The 22,794-nt window shown below is 45.8% G+C and overlaps 1 protein-coding gene across 6 annotated transcripts in view; it reads right to left on the minus strand.

The window, feature by feature from the left end:
* Nucleotides 1-22,794, minus strand: part of TOM1L2 (target of myb1 like 2 membrane trafficking protein) — a 79,896-nt gene that overhangs the window by 19,868 nt on the left and 37,234 nt on the right. For all 6 annotated transcript variants that reach the window (XM_075011243.1, XM_075011239.1, XM_075011237.1 and 3 more), the window contains exons 5-11: nucleotides 19,864-19,998; nucleotides 18,306-18,464; nucleotides 15,503-15,619; nucleotides 11,202-11,335; nucleotides 7,251-7,299; nucleotides 6,290-6,413; nucleotides 3,334-3,451 (exon numbers count right to left, since the gene is read on the minus strand). In XM_075011243.1, coding sequence (XP_074867344.1) covers nucleotides 3,334-3,451; nucleotides 6,290-6,413; nucleotides 7,251-7,299; nucleotides 11,202-11,335; nucleotides 15,503-15,619; nucleotides 18,306-18,464; nucleotides 19,864-19,998 — 836 coding nt within the window. The remainder of the gene's footprint in view (nucleotides 1-3,333; nucleotides 3,452-6,289; nucleotides 6,414-7,250; nucleotides 7,300-11,201; nucleotides 11,336-15,502; nucleotides 15,620-18,305; nucleotides 18,465-19,863; nucleotides 19,999-22,794) is intronic.

Here is a 22,794-nt window from a genome sequence, read left to right on the forward strand (position 1 = left end):
ATGACAAACGCATTCGGCATGACTCAACTAGTCTGCCATGTGTTTGATTTGAGACTAGCAGGGAACATAGTTTGATCAGTGGTGTAGGTGCTTCCTGGTACATATAAAATACATTCTCTGACCCAAGGACATTACAAATGGATTTCAGACATAATGCAACACGTGGTGTGTAAGAGACAGTAGAATGAACAAAGGGCAGCAAAACAGGCCTTGGATATGATTATCCAGTTTTTTGTGTGCTTTCCTGAGACAGAATGAGACTTAAATTGGCAAGTTTCCTACAGTTATAGTGGTAGAAGTCAGCCTTCACGTGGACTTTAAAGAAGGGGTAATGGCCTTGGAGGTCAGGTCAGAAAGAACTTTCCAAAACACAGGACAACACAGAAGAATGCACCAAGATGGTGGAAAAGGAGGTGGCACATGGGGCTTGGAAGCTCCCCTCAGTGGTAGAGTGGAGCAGGTACAAAACACTGGGACTAGATAGAGAACAGTTAAGTTTACATGAAGGCTTAAAAGGTGGTGACAAGAAGCTTGAACATGTGGTGGTGCAGGGAAGGGGAGGTATAACCTCATCAGATAATGGGGAGGGAAGAAGGTCCTGCCGGTTAAGGGACATGATGGAGCTGCTGGAGGTGGCCACCATAATCAGTAAGGGGTATAAGGAAACAAAGATACAGGAACATGCACCACTAACTTGGTTGTTGGACCCACAGCTTCTTTGCTGGGTATTTAAAAAGGCATGCAAAATTGCTACTGAAAAAGACCATAACCATAGTCATTAAGCTAAGGGACACAACTATTCCTCCTCCTTTGTGCACAAAGACTAATTAGTAATCAGCTCTCTCAAGCAAACACCAACGCTTACCAATAAATTAGCCACTTGGTGGTGCTACCTGCCTGATTTGGTGAAACACCTTCCCTGGCATGCCTGTTCCTACCAGCCTAAGGGCCTGCAATCCAGTCTCTTGCCTGTCTGCAGCAGAACAAGCTACGTTTTAACAGAATAAGAGCTAATGAAAGTACAATAATCCTCCCTTCCGAAATGATGGATTTGAGTGTGCTCTTTGCTCCATTACCTCCCCGATGATGGAGATGGAGTTGCAGGCTGAGAAGAGCAGTTTCACGTTTCATTTAGTACAAGAGGCATAATGGAAACCCTGTGAGGGATTTGGATTTAGATCCCACCATTATGTATTTACCCCAGGCTTAGCACCCCAGTGTGAATTCAGAAACCCTCAGTGCTAATTTAGCAACTCTTAAATTAAAATACTAAACTGGTAACGTATATTTCTATTCCAGCTGGAGCAGCCCGGACATCTGTACTTCTGGGTACCTAAGGCCTCCTGTTCTCAGGGTCCTCTTGAGTGTAACTTCCTAGCTGAGATTTTCCAGCCCTGGTCTCTGCCTAGTCAGCCTTTATGTTTTGGAGCAAAGGCACAAATTGCATGCAGTGGACAGTTACTTGGTCACAAAGGCAATTCAGGTGCATGTGATGCTCCTGAGCTGCATTTCTAAGGTGCGACTGTCACTACCAGATGTTGGTGCAGTTCCTGTTGTGATATGTGGATTCACTTCCAAATCTCCAACACTGCCTATATCTCCTTGAATTTGAAACCAGGAAGAGACCAGAGAAGGAGTATGTTCCTGACATTGTCCTTTTAACAAGGCTCACGTGGGGGAAATCTAAAGCTCTTAGCGAAACAGCATGGGTTCTTCTTCCACTGAAAAAAAAATCATGACTATTTAGTGCCTGGGAAGGTGCCTGATTTGCAGCCCTGGAGGCTGAAGCCTTGTTTTCTACAGACTACGTAGAGTGTGGGAGCTTCATCATGGTGCACAGCTAACACACCTTGATCTGGAGCTGCAAGAACGAGCCGCAAGGGAGATAATTCAGTTATCACCACTAAGGGCTTGGGAACTATTGGTCATTACAGATGTATACAGGCTTTGAACCAATGACCTACAAGTGACAGGATCCCAGAGTATGTCTACATTGCAGTTAGATGCTTGCAGTTAGCCTATGTCACCTGACAGGCTCGCAGGAGTCTGGCTGGAGGACTGTTTAATTACAGTGGAGATGCTGTGGTTCATCAGCCTGAGCTCTGGGACCCTCCAACAATCCAGGATCCAGGTCAGGCGTGAATGTCTATACTGCAGTTAAACAGTACCACAGCCAGAGCCTAAGTCACGTGGCACAGGCCAGTCACAGGGTTTTATTTACAGTATAGACTTAACCTAAGCACTGCTAATCTGCCAAAACTGACTCGTACACACCTTCACAGGTATTTAGGGGGAAGTTAATTCCCATTGCACACCTTGTAGAAGAATTTAAGTGACTTAATTCCTAAGTTTCTAGGTAGCTGGGAAATTCAAAAGTGAAATCAGATGGCACCTGAAATTACTCAACCAATCTATCGTACTAAAAACAAGCTCTACACCCACCCAGATAATCCAATGATATCCAGGAAGAAAAAACCTAGATTAAGTACGACTCAGAGGGGGAGCCGTGCTAGTGTGTAGCTACACAAACACTAAGCAGACCTGTAGCACCTTAAAGACTAACAAACTATTAGGTCAGGGTGACTAACCAGTTAAAGATTGAGCCAAAACAGCTGTGGACAGAGCACAAAGGGCCACATATTATATATTTATTTTTATACAGCTAGATAGATATAGTACACAAAATGTAGTCTGCTGATTGGCTACTACAGCCCCACCTGCTCGGACCCAGTGCCCCTCCCTGACCCCAGAACCAGGCCCCCCCCAGCCCCCACTCCTCTCTAGCCCAGTGCCTGGGACTCCCTGGAGCTGCTGCAGCCACATGCTTCTCCCTCCAGGTGCTGGGGCATGTGCAGAGTGGGTGTGAGCAGTCCAGGCATATGGCTCCAAGCAGGAGCCGCACTGCATTAAGCGAAGAGTCGCATGTGGCTCGGGTGCCGCAGGTTGGCCACCCTGCATTAGATAATGAGCTTTCATGGGGTAAGACCCACTTCCTCAGATTTACTTCTTCTACTGGTCCTATTAGTGAAAGATAACTCCTGCCCCATTTTCCCCCTCCTTCCTTCCTGTCCCCACCCCTGACTATATAAATGCTGGATTCTAACTGGCTACTCCACAGCTGATGAAGTGGGTCTTACCCATGAAAGCTCATTACCTAACAAATGAAGTTGTTAGTCTTTAAGGCGCTACAGGCCTGCATGTTATAGACTAAGTAAGGTCAGAGAACAAAAATCTACATAATTTGAGCTATAACATCTAAAGTCGTGAGCTGAAGAGGCCTCAGATTTGTGTTCCCCAGAAATAATCAACATTTAAAACCAAACATCCACTTACCTCTTCCGTTGATCTGCCAAGGAGCTGCCTCTGGTCTGTGCAAACATGTCAAAGTCATCCCGAGGGTTACAGTGTTGCAGGGAGCTGAGTGTTCCACTGACACTGTTTGTGCCCAAGTCTACAAGAACAACCATCAAAGCACAGAGCATGAGAAACCAACAGAATAGCGAACTGGGATCAAATATCCGCCAGGATTACCAGCAACACACAAGAAATCATCAGCAACACAGGATAGTAATAGTGTAAACCAGATAATAGCCACAATGTTGCACTTAGCAACCATGAAGTGTGAGGGGAGAAGCATGGGCCCAGTCCACAGATGGACTGAAACTCTGCTAATCACAGCCTTGTTTACACTCAGGAGCTGCTAGCAGAGCTTTTACCATTAAGTAGCATGGATAGACCTTTCCCATCTCTGCAGAGCCTGACGTAGATTATTTGTTCTTACCCTGGGGTGAATGCACCCCCTGGGGGTACCTGATGTCCTTTCTGGGGGTGTGGGACATGCCAGATTTTTTTAGAAGGTAAATCATTGAAAACACAACTTAAGCACAAGCACGTAAGTACAACTACTTTGTTTAATCAAATCTATGTATGAATTCAGTTAGCTGCTAACGGTTAGCGCATCGGTTACAGTTTACTTCCATAGCAAAACTCTGCAACATCTCTGGGTAATACTCGATTATTTTTGTATGCCTACTGTACTATTATTTGTGATGAGTAATAAGAAAACTATTTTACATATATTTAATATGCATTTAAAAGTGTATAGGCCCCCCATCTCCATTTTTGATAAGGGGGGTGAGAACATATTTTGAGAACCAAAGGGGTGCAGGCTGCAGTAAAGGTTAAGAACCACTGATATAGATAATACCTCCTAAGCTGTATAAAGCTGCATTCTCCCATCCCACACTTTCATTATGTTTTTGAGATACCAGGAAGGGAGGGAATGAGGAAAGCTCAAGAGAGCGAGTGAAGAGCAGATGAACAAAGTTAATGGAAAGAGAGAAAGCTATTTGCATTTTTCTGTATTACAAATTTACACTGAGATTCAATTGGTTTCACACGGTGCTGTCACAGATAAGGGAGTAATCCCAGCCACACAGCTAATTTTAAACAGTTATCATAAAGTCATAGATTCTAAAGCCAGAATGGACCCCGGTGATCACTTAGTCTGACCTCTTGTGTAACGCAGGGCAAAGGACTTCCCAGAATTAGATCTTGTTTGAACTAGAGCCTCTCTCTTGGGAAATTTCCCAATTTAAAAATCGCCAATGATGGAGAACCTGCCACAACACTTCTGACGTTGTTCCAATGGCCAATTGGCCAGTTAAAATGTGTGCCTTTTTCAGTCTGCATTTACCTACTTCCGTCTTGAATTATGGACAGCAGAACTGGACACAATATTCCAGGAGCGGGTGCACAGTGCCAAATGGAGAGGTAATATAAATATAACCTGCCTACTCCTTCTCAATATTCCCATTCTTAAATCTAAGAATCATAACAGCCCTTCTGGCTACAGCATCACCCTGGAAGCCCACGTTTAGTTGGTGATTCACAGCAACCCCAAGTTTTCTGCAGAGTTGCTGCTGCCCAGAAGGGTCCCCCATGCCGTAAGCGTGGCCTGCATTCTTTGTTCCTCGATGTACGACTTTACATTTGGCCATATTAAAATGCACATTGTCTGCTGGTGCCAAGTTTAAACGATCCAAATTGCTCTGTATCAGTGACCCGTCCTCTGCAATGACCACTCCCCCAGCATGTCACTTGTAAACTTTATTGGTGACAATTTGGAGATTCTGCCCCCGCCCCCCGCCCCCATTTTACAGATTTTATATTTTAACTGGTTTTAAACCTCAATGTCCCTTGAATTAATACGAACACCAAGTTCCAAATACTGGCATTTCTTTGCTGAACATGGTCACGCTAAAAATAGTTACTGTTCAGTAAGGCAGCCTGCCACAAAGCATGAGAAGCATAGCTACAATAGTCCCTTGAGTTATGTGAGGGTTGCATTCCCATGCACCCTTGCACAACTCTAATTTAGCACAAGTCAAGGCACATGGGAGAGGGCGTCTTCTTTCCCCGGCAGAATGCACGTTCTGCGGCTGGGGAAGCAGCAGGAGCATCTGGAGCTCCTTTTGAAAGGTAAGTCCTGCAGTTGCGAGGGTGGAGGGGGGCAGTTGGTGAGGCTTAAGCCTGCCGGTGGGTTGGGGCCATGGGAGAGGTGCAGGTGGGGGATGGAGTTGAGCCAGAGGTGTACAGCCCTGTGGGGGGTTGAGCTGGAGCCACACTGGGGTGGGGTGGCAGGGGTGAACCAGGATCATGTGGGGCCAGGGAGGTGGAGCTGGGGCCAGGGGGAGCAGGATTTTGAGTTGTGCTTAATTCACGTTAATGCGAGTTAAGCGCAACTCAAAATCACTCAATGCAGGGGATTACTGTATTTTGTGTCAGAATTCCAGTCTTCTCAGCTGTAGTTCTTAGTTCTAGGCCTCTCTCCATTGTTAAAGCAGCTGAGAATCCAATGCAGAGGTCAAACTGAGGGCCCAAATCAAATGTTTAAACACAAGATTTTGCGCTTGGACAAGCATTCATCTGAGGATTTCAATCAAGGTTTGTAAAAGCGCTTTTAAGACTCAAGTTCCTGTGAAGCAGGTAAATGAGTGATCTCCTGACTTTACAGGTAGGAAAAGGGAAGGACAGAGGTTAGGTGAATAGCCCAACACTACACAGTGAACCAGTGACCGATGGAAGCCCATATCCATCTCTTTTTCCCCTGTTCTAAATGCTGGACAATGCTTTTTCACCAACAGCTCTTACTTTTGTAACTCCTCCCTCAAACAAAACCCATGCACTTATTAATCCACTCTGGCCCAAAGATACATCCACCCTGCAGAGGCAAGGGACTAGTCTCACACACCTGCTGTTGCAAGCTGACCAGCTTTTAGGCACTTACCAAGTCCTGCAAGTTGCGAGGAAAGCGAAGCTGGGGGTGCTGTGCTCCCCACCATTGGGCTCACGACAGCTGGGGAACCAGGGCCCAGATCTATTAAATTATCCTCCGTCACCTCACTCAGTACCTGTTGGGACAGTCAAAATAGCAGGTTTATACTTCCTTTCAAGCAATTATTAGACAAAATACAAAGAAAATGATGGATGCTCCCTAAAAATGCTCTCGCTGGAAACTGTTGCAAATCGGAGCATTTTATTAAGCTCTGGGAGCTAGGGTCAGCAACCCCGGCACGGGTACCAAGAGCGGCATGTGAGCCAATTTTCATCGGCACACAAAGCAGATCAGCCCTGCCCCTCCCCACCCCCATGCAGCTGGGAGCTTGCTCAAAGCCAGGCTGCCCGTGGGTTAACAAAAGACCAGCTAGTGCTGCCCATCACCACCTAACCAGTGATGTTCCACATCTTAAGTTATTTATGAATGAAGCTGTTCTAAGTCGGACTCTCAGCGACTTTAAGAAGTATCACCTGCGCTCGGCCTATACAGAGGTCAAAAAGTCAAATTTCGGCACTCTGCCTCAACAAGGTTGCTGACCCTTCTTCGAGGATGAATGCAACACACGGACAGAGGAAAGATATTTTTCTGGCTGGGTCACTGTTGAAAAAGCAGTGGCGGCTCAACACATGGCTTGCTCTCATGGTATCCTCCCAACCAACGTGGCCTTGAAAAATCCCTCACAGGCCACCTCAGAAGTAGTTAAGCTGGCTGCTCTTTCCTCGGCCCCTTTAGCTTTGGAGCCAGGTAAGAGCTGAGTCCCAAAAGGCCTCCGTCTTTCACCTCAATTTGCACATTAAATAGGAACCAGTTCTTCACTCAAACTAGTGTTACGCTGCAGACACTTCACATGTGTTTGGCAGACCTTTCCTCTGAGAGCCCCACAGCTGTAGATGATGCACTGGATACTTACTCCATTATTGGTGCTTTGGGCCGAACGGCCTGATCTGTACCTTTCAAACCTGTTATAACACAAAAGAAGAGAGACTATCAAACCTGCACAGGCAAGCTGAGCAAGTCAAGGTCAAGATTAAGACAGACAGGACATGTCTTGGGGGAAGGGGAGTGGGTGGGTAGGAGCTGGGAAATTCCACCAGAAGGTGAGGAAAGCAAATGAAAGACAGAAAACCCTTGCAGAAGTGGTGTTCTTGGCTCCAGCACTGCAGAGGCAGCATGAAGGAAGCTGCACAGCTTCTGTTCATCAACCACCACTTGATGGACACATTCTGAAGAAATGGGGTTGGAGAACTTGGAGCCGGAGAGGTAATGCCCTGGCTGGACCACTGAGTGCTAATGTTAGCCTTGCTCCCTCTAAGAGCTCCCCATCACATGAAGAAGGGCTGTTTGCCCTCCCCACCCCACCATTTCTTGCTTTGCACAGCAGCACCCGAGCACGGCTCTGCCCAACGAGCATGCTACAGTGCACTCCATGTGTCAGCCACTCCCATCTCTCGGCTCCGTCCCCTGGTCTAACCACTCCTTAGCATCCAGCAGCAGCTCCTGGCCAGTGCCTAGAAACACTCTCACCAAGCACAAAAATGGCTTCAGCTTAAGTAGATTGATTAGAAGGTCATTTTCCCCCACTAGCTGTGTGCCTGTGATACAGACTAAGCCTTAACAGTCACTAAAAATGGTCTGCTCTGGTCTGGCTGTGGTCTGAAGAAGTGGGTCTGTCCCACGAAAGCTCACCTAATAAACTATTTTGCTAGTCTTTAAAGTGCTACTTGACTGCTTTTTGTTTTAAAAATGGTCTCTCCTCCTCCCCCAGTTACACTCATGCAGATCACAAGAACAGCCAGAATGGGTCCAGATCAAAGATCCATCTGGCCAAGTAACCTGTCTTCCAGCAGTGCCACATGCTTCAGAGGGGACGAACAGACCAGGCAATCATCAAGTGATCCATTGTCTTCCATCCACTCCCTGTTTCTGGCAGAAGCTAGGGACACTCAGAGCATGAAGTTGAATCCCTGACCACACTGGCTAATAAATTCATGGAGAATGGGTCCATCAGGGTTATCTAAGTCTTTTTCTGAGCCCTCTTACATTTTGGCCTTCATAACAACCCCTAGCAATGCGTTCTCCAGATTGACTGTGCATTGGGATGGGGGGGTGGGGGGGGCACTTCCCTTGTTTTAACCCTGCTGCCTATTAATTTCATTAGATGATGCTTGGTTCTTGTTATGTGAGGGAAATCCCTTCCATTTTGTCCACACCAGTCAAAATTTCATAGACTTCTATCAGGTTGCACTTTAGCTGGGTCTTTCCAAGCTGAAACATCCTGGTCTTTAAGCTAGCCTCATCTGTAAGCTGTTCTGCACACCTTATTTTTGTTGCCTTTGTATCTATTCCAAGGGTAATATATCTTTTTTGAGATAGGATAACCAGATCTGCACATAACATTCAAGCTTGTGCATATGTGAGCATACCATGGATTTATATAGCAGCACTATGGTATTTTTCTGTCTTATCTATCCCTTGCTTAACTTTCCCTAACATTCTGTTAAGCCTGTTTGACTGCTGCTGCACATTTAGCAGATGTTTACAGAGAACTATGAATGATGACTCCAAGATCTTTTTCTTCAGTGGTAACTAATTTAGAGCCCATCATTTTATATGTATAGATTGGATTATATTTTCAACCTGCATTGTTTTGCATTTATCAACACTGAATTTCATCTGATGTTTCGTTGTTCAGTCAGTTTTGTGTGACACCCCCACCTGCCGAATGCTTCACAGTCTGCTTTAGACTATCTTGAATAATTTTGTGTCATCTGCTAATTTTGCCACCTCATTTTTTATCCCTTTTCCCAGCTCATTTACATGTATGTTAACCAGCACTGGACCCAAAATAGAACCCTGGGGGACAACTCTATTTACCTCTCTCCTTTCTGAAAACTGATCATTTACTCCTACCCTTTGTTTCCAATATATTAATCAGCTATTGATCTATGACAGGGCCTTCCCTCTGATCTCATGAGTGCGTGATTTGCTTAAGAGCATTTGGTGATGGACCCTGTCAAAGACTTTCTGAAAGTCTAGGAACACTGAACCCCCACCCTTGTTCACGTTTGCTAGCACACTCAAGGAATTCTAATAGATTGGTAAGCTATGATTTCCCTTTCCAAAAGCCATCTAACATCCTCTTTTCATTTTGAAACCCAATCAAATATTTCAAAGATAGCCTGTTTCTGAATAAAAATTAATTAGACTCCCAAAAACACCTCCACCCAGTGTGAAAGTCAGGACCTCTGCATGGTCATACACTACAATGGGTTTTTGCCAGCAGGATAGCGTCCGAGTTAATGGCAAAAGTTTCTTAAATTAACAGTGGAAGTTAAATTTTTAATTAAGAATGTATGTGTGTGTGTAAATATATACATGAGAGACGTTTAGGCCCAAATTTCTGTAAGCGACTGTGGAAGTTGAGCATGCTCAGCTTCTTTGAAAGATCTTGCCCTGCTCTGCTCCGAGAAAGGAAAGCATCCCTGTGGTAGCATCCACTTTTCACTAGGAAGACTTAGACGCAATTTTCTACTCTTAAACCACAAGCTCCAAATGCAAGACCTCCATTGCTACTTGCATCCACTGATAACATTCTAGTCATCTATCATGCCAGAAACCAGTGCCTGGAATTTTGATCTCTGAGTAAATGAGAGGAGGATAAACTAGTTTGTTTACATGTGCTTGAAATATTCAAATCTACGCAATAATTCTGCAGCTGATTCGCTCTTTTCAAACAGCTTTTTAATCAGTGCAGCTGACCTTTATATATAAAATGCAATAAGCTACTTAACACCATGGTGACCAGTCTCATTCTGAGCCTTTACACTTTGCTACCTGCAAAATTCTGCTCACAGATACCGAATTGTACCTATTCAGAGCAAGAGAAACAAGTCTAATTTGAAAACAAAAAAGCAGTCAAGTAGCACTTTAAAAGACTAACAAAATAATTTATTAGGTGAGCTTTTGTGGGACAGACCCACTTCTTCAGACCATAGCCAGACCAGAACAGACTCAATATTTAGCGCATAGAGAACCAACATTGAGTCTGTTCTGGTATGGCTATGGTCTGCAGCAGTGCGTCTGTCCCACCAAAGCTCACCTAACAAATTATTTCGTTAGTCTTTAAAGTGCTACTTGACTGCTTTTTTGTTTTGATAGTACATAGACTAGCACGGCTCCCTCTCTGTTACCATTCTAATTTGGAAATTGTGAAAAGTGCAAAAGACTAGGTGAAGTGGAATGGAAGATATGGATTTTTTGCATCAATGTGCGTTTTCCTGTGACAGCACAAAAATCACAGAGCTAGAGAGTCTAATTTATCTTTAAAAAGCTTTTTTATAAATGAGGCTGTGCTGTCAGCAGGGGAAACAAAAATCCTTTTTAATAGGTTTGCCTCCTGTATCAATCATTAAGGGAAAGATTAAACTTTCCCAAGAGTGCTAAGTTTATCAGGATATGTAATACAACATCAATCAATTTTAACACACATTTCTGTTTTTGAATTTAAAAAGGTAGGAGTGCAGCCCTTATTTGTAACTTTTACAAACCAGTGCTTTGAGAAGTCAGAGCTACATTCAAATCTGTTCTCTTCTTTGAGATACTAGAAGAAACCAAAATTCAGTAACAATAAAATTTTCAGGTGCTTTTAAAAACGTCCTTAAACCTTCTAGGGAATGGGGAAGAATTTAAGGCCAATCACAGCTGAGAACACAAATTCTTCAGACAAGCTTCTTGATCCAGTTCCGAGTTTGATTTGCATTTCATCTAAAAATGGCTTATTGGCTGCTTTGTAACTTATTTGGCATTTGTGAGAAAATCCAAAAGGAGGGAGTAAAAAGAACTATGGGGAAACATGTCATACCTCTCATATCTAAGGAAGACATTATTTAAATCATCATTCACGTGCAGCAGTTCCTCTGTGACTTCTTCATTGGATACTCGGGAGATGAGTTCCACAATTCTCTGTTGCATAGCTCTGCAGGTTCGGTTCAATTCCTACAGAAATAAATTGCACACACATGTATTACGGTCTCCAGTGAAGAATGGGAATATTTTCTTGAGCGCTGTTTGCAGCCACTTGCATCACTGGCTCAGCATTCTCAATCCACTGAGAAGCACCAACACAACTTGGATTATGGAAGATTAAATGCCGCCCAAGAGAACACACATTTCAGAAGGACTGTGGCTTAAAAACTTTGAGGCTCTATTTATGACTCTATGACCTGGTTCTTGGTTAATCATAAAGGCATGGCAAAGATTTTTAACAAATTAAATACCTCTGGATTAATTTCATAAATAGTTTTGAGAACAAACGTACTACAGCTGAGGCCTCCAAGAATGAAGACATACAGGTTTTTTGCCTAGAACAGCAGCGTCCAATAGGAATTCAAAGATCACCACACTTACGGTCGTCCTCTTTCCATACTCACCACAGCCCCCACCCACCCCCACTCTAACTGAATGCCCTCCCCCAGAGGCAGGCACTCCCAGCCCCCTCCCTAAATAAATGCCCTCCTCCTCCCACTAGACCCAGGCATTCCCAGACACCGCCCCCCCCGTTTTAGTTTAATGCTGGCGACTCAGAACCGCTACTGGCTCTGCTGCCATAGCCACCGCCACTATAGACTTCTCCCACCAAGCGTTGGGGCACAGGTGCAGAGTGGTCAGATGGCACTCCCCACGTGCAGCTCTCAGGAGGAGCCGCACGCATTTAAAGGCTGCATATGGCTCCAGCGCCTTACTGGCCCCAGCACGGTGTCCTGTTTGCCACATGTGGTGAGTAGTGAATGTACTGGACTCTGCGGGCCTAGAAGCACAAAGCATAAAAAGCATTGTTCTGTGGGGCTTGGGAACTGGGGAAGTGATCACTGCTATTTGTCACTGGTTTGGCTAGACACAGGCAAAAGGAAATACCCCAGCAGCTGGGTCCTTCCGCTTTCCCAGCGCAAAGGGTGAACACGTAAATGGAAAACTGAGCACACACATTACTGAATGACACAGACACATTCTCCACAGTAGTATTGCACAGCACCAAATAGGAGTCACATCACAGTCAGTGTCCACTGAGAGATGTAACCCAGGGCACCGAGTGACTAAGGAGAGAACCTTACAGGCAAGGCTGCATAGAGGTGTGCATGAGAGGTTGCAAAAGACCCTCAGCCCCAAAGTTAAGGTCTTAAGTCTGCCTTAGTTAGGTGACCTCAGGCTTACCCTGCCACCAGGGTGCCCTCTAATTTTTGCCATCCATGGGCAGAACCTGTGGGTGGTTGTGGGCACTCTGCTAATCAGCTGGGCAGTACCTCAATCTCCCACCCAAGTGCTCATCTTACAGGGAACGCTGCCTGCCACTACCATACCACAGGCAGACTGACTCACTTCTACTTTGGCAGTCTCAGGGGCATAGGGTTGCAACTGTATGGACCAGGGGTTAAAACTGACATGTCAGCAGAAACTACGAGAAGGCCTGTGGCATCTTATAGACTAACAGATTTACGGGAGCATACACAAGCTTTTGTGGGCAAAGACCCACTTTGTCAGATGCACGTCAGCAGAGCTGCCGGGCACCGCTGGTGAGGTCCTAATTTTACTCCAATGAGCATAAGCTTTTCAACCCAGTCATGGCCCACCTCTTCTCCCCTTCCTTCCCTGGGGGAGGAAATTCAGCACTAAACAAGGCTGGCTTGTTGGTACATAACCTTTGGGATGAAAGCAAAACGTGTTTGTTTTGCTCTCTGGCTTTGACATTCTAAGCTGTGGATAAATTTCACGTCATGCAGTACAGCTGCCGTAACAGCTTGAGGAACATGTTCGCCAATGTCAGTTTTGATCCCATCACTTTCGAAGCAGATTGTGACATTTCAGAGGTTTGCTTGCTGTCATAGCGGACAAGGCTGACAGTCCCTATCTATTTTGCTCAGACTTGGTTCTTGAGCAGGCTGTTTACATTTAATTGTGGAGGAAAATGTCAGGAATTATTCAAGCAGCACGATGAGAGGAAACCTCAAAGCCAGACGTCCCTTCGCATGTAAGCACCCAACTCACACCTTTCCTCCTTTAAAAGTCAAAAACAGGCTCACTCCTCGGTCATCCAGATTTAGGCTGCATCAGCTGGAGAGAACCAGTCTGATCATATCTCTATCCTTGGGGGGTGGGCGGTGGGGAGAGATTACTCTGGGTCAGGATTTTCATGGTTGCAGACAAATGTAAAGAAATGGTTCTGTGCTGTTTTGGTCTGCCACCGTCTCCTGGAAGCAGCTTTGTTTTGATCAATCCAATCCAAATGGCTTAGCAGCTGAAATGCTCTTTGTCTATTGTAAAGTCTCTCATCAGTGGCTGGGATGGCTTTGAGACAGCCCACGGGGCTGCTGCACAGGGGAGAGCCATTGTTGGGCCAGTTTCAAACTCTGGAACACCACAGAAAGCAGTTCCCTGCCTGGCTCCCAGCTGTGCCATGCTGGGGGCCCATCTGGCCATTGGCCAAGTCCTCAGGGCCAAGTTCTTATCTGCTCTGTTTGTACAGTGTTACCTGTGTGCTCCCCAACTGAGTGCACTGTACCCGCAGCACTCTCAGCCACTGCTGGCTTGAGGAAGAAGATGCAAAGCCTGGGAGATTAACTTAGTCCTACTAAGGCTGGTTCCTTTAGAACACAGTTGATTTAACAGATTCATAGATTTTTAGGGCAGAAAGGGTCATTCCAATCGTCTAGTCTGACCTGCACAGCACAGGCTAGAGAATGTCAGTTTCCTGTATCCAGCCCTCAAGTTCTGGCTGAAGTAAAGTCCATTTTAGAAAGCCATCTAGTATGGATTTATATATTTCAAGTGATGGAGAATCCCATGGCAAAAGTGAATCAACCCTAAGCAGGAATTGGGGTCTTTTGCCATTACAGAGAGGATCTCAAGCATCTGCTGAAGTACAGATTGAAATTGAAGGAAGCCCAATGCACTGTTCTTTGTGTTCCAGCTCACAGCATTAGCAAAGGCTTCAGGAGCAAGCAAAGGTCACAGAATAGGACCGAAGTTGTCTCGAGTTCTTCAGCACACAAGATTGGCCATACTGGGTCAGAAAAAGGGTCTATCTAGCCTGCTGTCCTGTCTTCTGACCGTGACCAGTGCCAGCCGCCCCAAAGGGAATGAACAGAACAGGTAATTATCACATGGTCCATTCTCTGTTGCTCATTCCCAGCTTCTGGGAAACAAATGCAAGGGACACCATTCCTGTCCATCCTGGCTAATGGCTAAGAGCCATGGATGGATCTATCCTCCAAGAAATTATCCAGGCCTTTTTAAAACCCTGTTATAGTCTTGGCCTTCACAAAATCCTCTAGCAAAGAGTTCCACAGTTTGACTGAAATAGCTCCATTTGTTTTAAACCTGGTGTCTATTAATGTCATTTGTTGACCTAGTTCTTGTGTTTGAGGAGTGAGTGGCCTTTTTTTAATCTACTTTCTCTATAACAGTTATGATTTTATAAACCATCATCATATCCCCTTAGTCCTCTCTCTTCCTAGCTGAAAAGTCCCACTCTTCTTAAGCTCTCCTCACACAGAAGCTGTTCTATTCCCCTAATAATTTTGTTACTATTTTCTGAACATTTGGCAATTCCAACACATTTTAGAGATGGGACAACCACATCTGCACACAGTCTACAAGATTTGGGTGTTATCATGGATTTATGTAGAGGCACTATGATATTTTCTGTCTTATTATTTATTCCTTTCTTAATGATTCCCAACAGTTTGCTCTTTTTGTTGTTACAGCATGTTGAAGGGATGTTTCCAGAGAATTATCCACAGTGACTCCACAATCTCTCTCTAGAGCGATAACAGCGAATTCAGACCTAATCGTTTTGTGTGTGTAATTGGGATGATGTTCTCCAATATGCATTGTTTTGCATTCACCAACATGAAATTCCACCTGCCATTTTGTTGCCCGGTCATGCACTTTTGAGACCCTTTTGTAGCTCTTCAGAGTCTGCAAAAAATTACATACCTCAACTGTACAACGACATCAAAAAGCATGACTATTGCCTGATTAAGAAATCCAGACACAAGCACACATCCAGTACACAACCAGGCAACCCAGGAACTGAAATGGACTATAGGAAAAGCACACCCCATTGGGTTAAGCTGCAGGCACAGATTTGCAGGAAAACACACGCACCTGTAGTAACTCAAGGTCTGATGAATCCTCCTGGCCAGGAACCATTTCTGTTAACATTTCAGACATGACGTTCGCGTTCCCACGAACAATATCCAGTTCACTGCGCAGCCGGGCGATCTATTTTGGTAGAGGAGGAAACGCACAGACTCCATTACCTTTCGGTGTTAAAACAGGACATTTTTAAGACGTGGCTCTGCAACTCCCCTGCTGCTGCAATTAGATTTGGTAACAGTACAGCTGATGTTTGCCACTGGAGATCGCAGAGAGGCTACAGGCTATAACATCTCATCACAAAGAGAACAGATTACTCTAGATCAGTAGAAGTTTAGACTGGTGATGAGGAGAGTGATGGCCTATTCACAGGTTTGGCAGAAGTCAATCATTGTTTTCTCTAATTTCAACAATTAACATTCCGTTTTACTTAAGACTTTTAAAAAAGGTTTCACAATTTTTATTTTTACAGCTGCTGGAAGTTAGAGCAGCGGTAGGATTGGGTTTATGGCAGCATGGCGAGCAGGGCTGCAGAGGGTTCCCGGTGTTGCTAGCAGCTTGGTAACATCAAGCATCTGCAGACATAAGGCATGGGGAAAGCTTGAGGACCTGGGCGGGGCAAAACAGAGATCCTTAGCCAGCGCCACAAAAACAAGGAGTTCTGCCAGGAAGTAGAGGAGCATTGGCCAAGGACGACAACTCCCCACAGTCTTATCCAAGGGGTCTCTATTCCACCAGGCCAGCACAAAAGACTTCCCAGCATCTTGCACCTGCACAGTCGAGGTTCATTGATCCAGTGGCAGTCCTGTGCTGCTACAGTCTCTCCCCCATGACAGCAAGACTGCAGAGGGGCTCCCTGCACGGCTGCAGGGCTAGTGTACTCCCTGTGGCACACAGCTATTACCAATTGATTTTTCTTTTGGTTGTTAATTTCAGTGTCAGCTGAAATCGACGTTTACTGACCTTTGTCAATTGAAATCAAACTCTGCCAAGCTTAGTCATTCATCACCATGACAAAGCCAGATGTGCTAACACTCAGATGGAAGCAAACAAGAAGTGTGGCTTAATTAAACAGAATTATGCTACAAAACATTACACCCTTCTCTTGGAATGCATACGGATGAGAGAAAAGCAGGCAGGACCCCTTGATCAGGGCTTTTCTACTGCAGAGTCCCATCAATTACAGCTCAGAGGACGGATGGGCCACTGGGGAGGGTGCTGATTTGGGAGCTCCCACCTCTGGCATTGGCTCCTTTTGTGACCTTGTCCAAGTCACAGTCTCTCTGTGCCTCAGCTCCCCACCCATGAGGGAGAAATAGTAAGACTTATCTGCCGCACAGGAGCTCGGAGGATGAATATACTGAAGACTGAGATGCTCAGATGCTACAACAACAGGGCTCACCTATGTGCCTCTAAGACAGGACTGGGGAATCCTCTTTGGGTTGTGGGCTGACAGACAGAAAAGTCAGTCGGAGGCCACACACAAGTAAGGAAAGAAAAAAACCTCTCTTCACTGACCTGGCTGCCAAGTGAGAAGGAGGGGAAAAAAATAAAAACAACCCTCACAGTGTGGCCCCCAGCTAAAAAGCAAGAAAAAAAAATGACATTCCCCTCAAGCACCAGCCCTACAGAGGGGTTGGGGGGTGCCAAGGCTCAGGGCTTACCTCCAGAGCCAGATTAAACTATCTGGGGGCCCAGAGCTAGTGGATTTGTGGGCCCGCCCCCCAGGCTCTGGGGTAGGGCCAAAAATAAGAGGGTCAGTGTCTGGGAAGGGGATGCCAGGGAGGGCGTGAGTGCAGGCTGGCGGTGAGGATGTGGGGTGGGTGGGTGGGGGGCCTCTCTAGTGCAGCTCCTGGTGTGAGTGGGGGAGGCACTGTTTTTGCATGGTTCTGCAAGTTGCTGGAAAGTGCTCCTTGCAGGCACCCGCAGCCCCTGTTGGCTGGGATTCCTGAATAATGGAAGCAGCAGCAGTGGGGGTGGGGGGCAGTAATGACACGTGTGCCTGCAGGCAGTGCTTCCCCACAGCAAACAGAGCTGCTTCCCTGCTCCCACCAGGCAGAACCCACAAGCTGCATCCAGCCCTCAACTTGCCTTAATGGGACCCCATCAGGCTCAGCGCATCCCCCTCCTGCAAAGGGGATTTAGTGCTGGTGTACATCCCCTCCCCTCCACGTGGCTGGAGTGCCAGGGCCAGCTTATGCTGTCATAGGCGAGGCGGGGAGCAGAGAGATGAGCCTTAAGACTTGGGGGACAGATCAAGACTAGCTGTGGGCTAAATCCTAGGCCCTGCCATAAGACAACTGCACCCCCATCATTTTATTGGGGAAACCACAACTTTTAACAGCTTCTGCAATCTGAGCCATACTATGACCCCTGCCCGCAGGCTGCTATGCCACCCATCCCTTTAGGCCTGCCCTGTTTCCCTATGGCAGGGGGTGGCTGGGCATAATTTGAGCAAATGGCAATGCAATGTGGTAGACAGAGTCATACCACTCAAATCTGGCCCACGCCACCCACTGCCATGCTTGCTCTTGAGAGAGACACTGCCTCTTCTGTGCTGCAGCCCTGCTTTGGAGGCTGGCTGCATGCCTGGCACTGCAATTTCAATGCACCCTGGCCACAACTGCGGAAGGACGACAAAAATCACAACTTTCTGACAGATTAGTTTGACAGTCTGCAACAGGAGCAACTGAAACTTACCTCTAGGGACATTAAAAGAGAGGACCGTGATGACAGGTCAGCAGGCTGATCTACTCAGCTAAGAGCCTTACTCACCGATTCACCTGAAGTAGCAAGAATTACATCCCAATACCTGTTCCAAATTGGCAGTGATGGGACCAGTCACGTTCAGAGGCGGGGCTTGAGGAGCCGAATATGCTGTGGGAGATGGGGACGAATAGGAATTCGTGCTTGTCCTTTGCTGGGACTGGGACACGTGCATGTTTGCTGCTGGATCTACTTCCGGAACACTCTGTCACATCAAGAAAGGCAACGATTGAAATGCTGAACGCTGGCCGTGCTTGGTTTGCATTAACCCCAGCAATGGGCCCCAAACATAGGTGGCAGGCAACTGCTACACCTTCCGGAAAAGGTCAGCGTTTACTGTGTAGCACAAGCTGACACATCACAGCACAGATGTGAAAGTGCAATGACAAACTACGTTCATGTCTGTCTCAACCCACAAGACAGACAAGAAGGAGTCCTGTGGCACCTAAAGATGAACAGACTTATTTGGACACAAGCTTTCGTGGGTAAAACCCACTCGACTTTACCCACTAAAGCTTCTGCCCAAATAAATGTATTCATCTTTAAGGTGCCACAGGACTCCCTGTTTTTGCAGGCACAGAATAACACGGCTGCCCCTTTGAGACTTGCCCACAAGAAAGGTGAGCAGCGAAATAAAAACAAGAGTGAAGCTATGTCTGCACTTGACAAGTAAGTCGACCACAGATACGCAATTCTAGCTATGGCAGCTGTGTAGCTAGAATCGACATATCTACACTCAGCTAACTCGGCTGTCTCTACTGGAGAAAGCCAATGGGAGAGTTTCTCCTGTCGATCTCCCTTACTCCCCCATATCTCACAAGGAGCACAGGGGCCAACTGCAACCCTGACAGGTCAATTTCATGTGTCTATACTAGACACGCAAAATTGAACCCTGGAAGATCAACAATGAGCCTAAGAGAGTTAAAGAAATTTAGCCTAGAAATTAAATTACATTTTTACAAAATCACTTGCTATATGCATATGCATTGCAGGTAATTTATTTTGCTGTCACAAGCAGAAGTGCATTTCCTGGTGTTTTGGGTATTTAAAGTTCAACCCACATGATTCCATTGCAATATATTTTCCACAGTGAATGGCTAGTGACCATTACATTTACTTTTCAACAGAAATAGTTGAATCGAGTTTGTAAGCCCTCATTTTCAAAGGTGCTGCGTACCTGCAGCTCACATAAAACCAACGGGAGCAGTGGTTGTTTAGCACCTTTGAAAGTGGGGGGCATCTACTTGTTTCCTGTGGTGTCTGCCGTGAGCCATGTAAAGCAAGGAGAACACTGGCTTGCATACTAAGCAACCTTTGAAAGTCAGGCCTCCTTTGTTCACCTGCACAAGCTTCACTGAAGGCAGTTCTGCCATTCTGATTTTGGGCAGATGTTTGTCTCAAGGGAGAGGATTCTAACAGTTCAGCCACCTGTCAACTCTGTTTCCTTTTATTTTTCTCCCATTCCCCTCTACTATTGAAAAGACCATCCAGGTTTCAGAAAGTTTGGGTCAAGTTTAACTAAGCCAACAGCTGAGGAAAGACCAGAAGTTAGAGTAGCATCCAATTATTCATACAACCCCAGAAAATGCAGTACTGCAGCTTACCCTCTGTGGCGTGTGTATTGGAGACAGGGCATCAAGATCTGCCATAGGAAACTCTATCCCTTTCCTCTTGAGTTCTTCATAAATATGTACTACTCCAGTTAGATCGGGGCTACTTCGAAATGCATCGGCCCAAGCCTGGAAAACACCACACAGGCTCATTCGTAAGTGTTCCACATGACCAGCAAGTTCCCTTCCACTTCACCATCACACAGCTCAGATCCAAACCAGAAATGCATTCAAGCATTTTGGTCTCACAGGAGACTGTCAATATTAGATGTGGTCTGAATGATTCTGGGTTTCTACCCAGAACAGTCAAGCACCAAGCAGGAAATAAATGGGGATTCACCGCATATAGTGGTTCCACACAGGCAGAAGTTGTTAATGATACCAAGTCCCCAAAATGCGGACTTTTTATTATATTTGATGGCACATTGGTATTTACCCTCATCCTTAACTCTAGCCCTACAATGAACTTCAACACAGGAAGTAATTTAAGTAAAATTCTCAAGAAATGTCATAAAAGACGTTTCACAAAATAAAAGACAACGGAAATTTAAGTGCACACACTAAGGTCTCAGAGGTCATATTCCAAAAGACCATATTTTCATTAAAAATTTGGTCCACGTGGCTTTCCGCAGGGCAGAAGCCACATGGAGGGTAATATGCTACTGCTTAAGCAGAGCTATTCAAAGAAACGTTGAGTAAGAGTGGAAGTTCTCCATGAATGTCCACCATATAGTCATCTTCTGAAAATACTCTATTTTTACCCCCAGAAAGCTTTTAGCCATCATTTCAGTCAAGGATTAGGCAGATTAAAAAAAGATTTTCACTATTCTACTTACAAACTCTGCTCACTTCTAGCAAATTGTATTTAGAATCTCATATACCTAGAGAAGAACCCATCATTTCTTACAGGCTAACATTTCTGCCTCCCAACACAATTACAGTAAACTAACTGCATAGATCAAGAGTGAGCAAAATGTTAATGTTGGGCCCTACTTTTTGTCACTGCATTTAGCAGCCTCTCCTCTCCCCCGCCTGTTTAATGTAATCCAAACTGATGGAAATTTCGATTACGCTCATATGGAAAAAATCCTTTTGGCATGTGTAAGAAAAAGTATGTAGAATGTAAAATCGTGATTAATAGCTACACAAATGTAACTTCACATACATAACACTAGTAAGAGATCCCAACATATATAATGAGCTGGAGGAACCTAACACCCAGAAGCCAATCACCTTGTGCTCCCCTTAAGCAACTGCACTTTCCCCTAAGGGGGCCCACCCCTAGGACAGATTATTCAGAAGCAGTGGGAGTTCCATCAATCCCTTTTCAGGGGAAGCTATTTCCAATGGCAAGAGCCATTCAGGTTTGAAAGGTTAGTTTCAAAAAAAGCTTCTTTAATTACAACAGAAACATCCTTGTTGTAGAAGTAGCTATTCTCGTCTTCTCTTGCTGTTGGTAATTTACATGAGAGGCAGTTTAAACCCATTTCTGAAGAAGAGCATTTTCCACCCTGCCTTTCTATTGGCCATGAGCTGACTGAGTGAAACTGAAGTGGCCCCAGGTGAGCTGTGCTCAGCCGTTGCACAGAATGACACTGGCTCTGAGCACCACCGCTGCACAGAGCTACTACTATGGTTTGGTTCCCCAGGGAGGAAGTGTGTTGCACTCAGGTTCCATTGGCTTTCTCTAGCTATTTCTGGATCCAATTAAAAAATCAGTGATCTCTCATCACCCTAGCTTCTGTAGGTCCTACTTGTCTACCCACTCATCTGGCTTCTCCTCTGCTGCTCTCCACCACTCCAGAAACGAGTCCCACTCGTGTGTGCCTGTGTGGAACTCCCTCCCACACCGAGTCACCTCCAGGCTTTAAACCTCGCCTTTTGATAAGAATCACAGGGCTGGAAGGGACCTCAGGAGGTCATCTAGTCCAGCCCCCTGCTTCAAGCAGGATCAACCCCCACTAAGTCATCCCAGCCAGGACTTAAAAACCTCAAGGGATGGAGAATCCACCACCTCTCTAGGGAATGCATTCCAATGCTTCACCCCCCACCTGGTGAAGTAGTTTTTCTTAATATCCAACCTACACCTCTCCCTCTTCAACTTCAGACCACTACTCCTTGTTCTGCCATCTGACACCACTGAGAACAGTTTCTCACCCTCCTTTTTAGAGATCCCCTTCAGAAGTTGAAGGATGCTATTAAATCACCTCTAAGTCTTCTCTTCCGTAAACTAAACAAGCCCAAATCCCTCAGCCTCTCCTCATAGGTCTTGTGCTCCAGACCCTTAATCATTTTTGTTGCCTTTTGCTGAACCTGCTCCAGCAAATCCCCATCCTTTTTATACTGGGGGGCCCAAAACTGGACACAATATTCCAGATGTGGGCTCACCAGTGCCGAATAAAGAGGAATAACTACTTCTCTAGATCTGCTCGAAATGCTCCTCCTAATGCACCCTAGTATGCCGTTAGCCCTCTCGGCTACAAGGGCACACTGTTTACTCATATCCAGCCTTTAATCCACCATAATACCTAGGTCCCTTTCCATCGTACTGCTGCTGAGCCAGTCGGTCCCCAGCCTGTAACAATGCTTGGGACTCTACCGCCCCAGGTGCAGGACTCTACACTTCTCCTTATTGAACCGCATCAGATTTCTTTTGGCCCAGTCCTCCAATTTATCCAGGTCCCTCTGGATTCTCTCTCTACCCTCCAACGAATCTACCTCTCCCCCTAGTTTCGTGTCATCCGCAAACTTGCTGAGGGTGCAACCCAGTCCCTCATCCAGGTCATTAAAAAAAGATGTTGAATAACACTGGCCCCAGAACTGAGCCTTGCGGCACTCCACTTGAAACAGACCGCCATCCAGATATTGAGCCATTGACCACTACCCGTTGGGCCCGACCATCAAGCCAGCCTTCTATCCATCTTA

This window comes from Carettochelys insculpta, chromosome 16 (genome assembly GCF_033958435.1).
Source record: "Carettochelys insculpta isolate YL-2023 chromosome 16, ASM3395843v1, whole genome shotgun sequence".
NCBI lineage: Eukaryota > Metazoa > Chordata > Testudines > Carettochelyidae > Carettochelys > Carettochelys insculpta.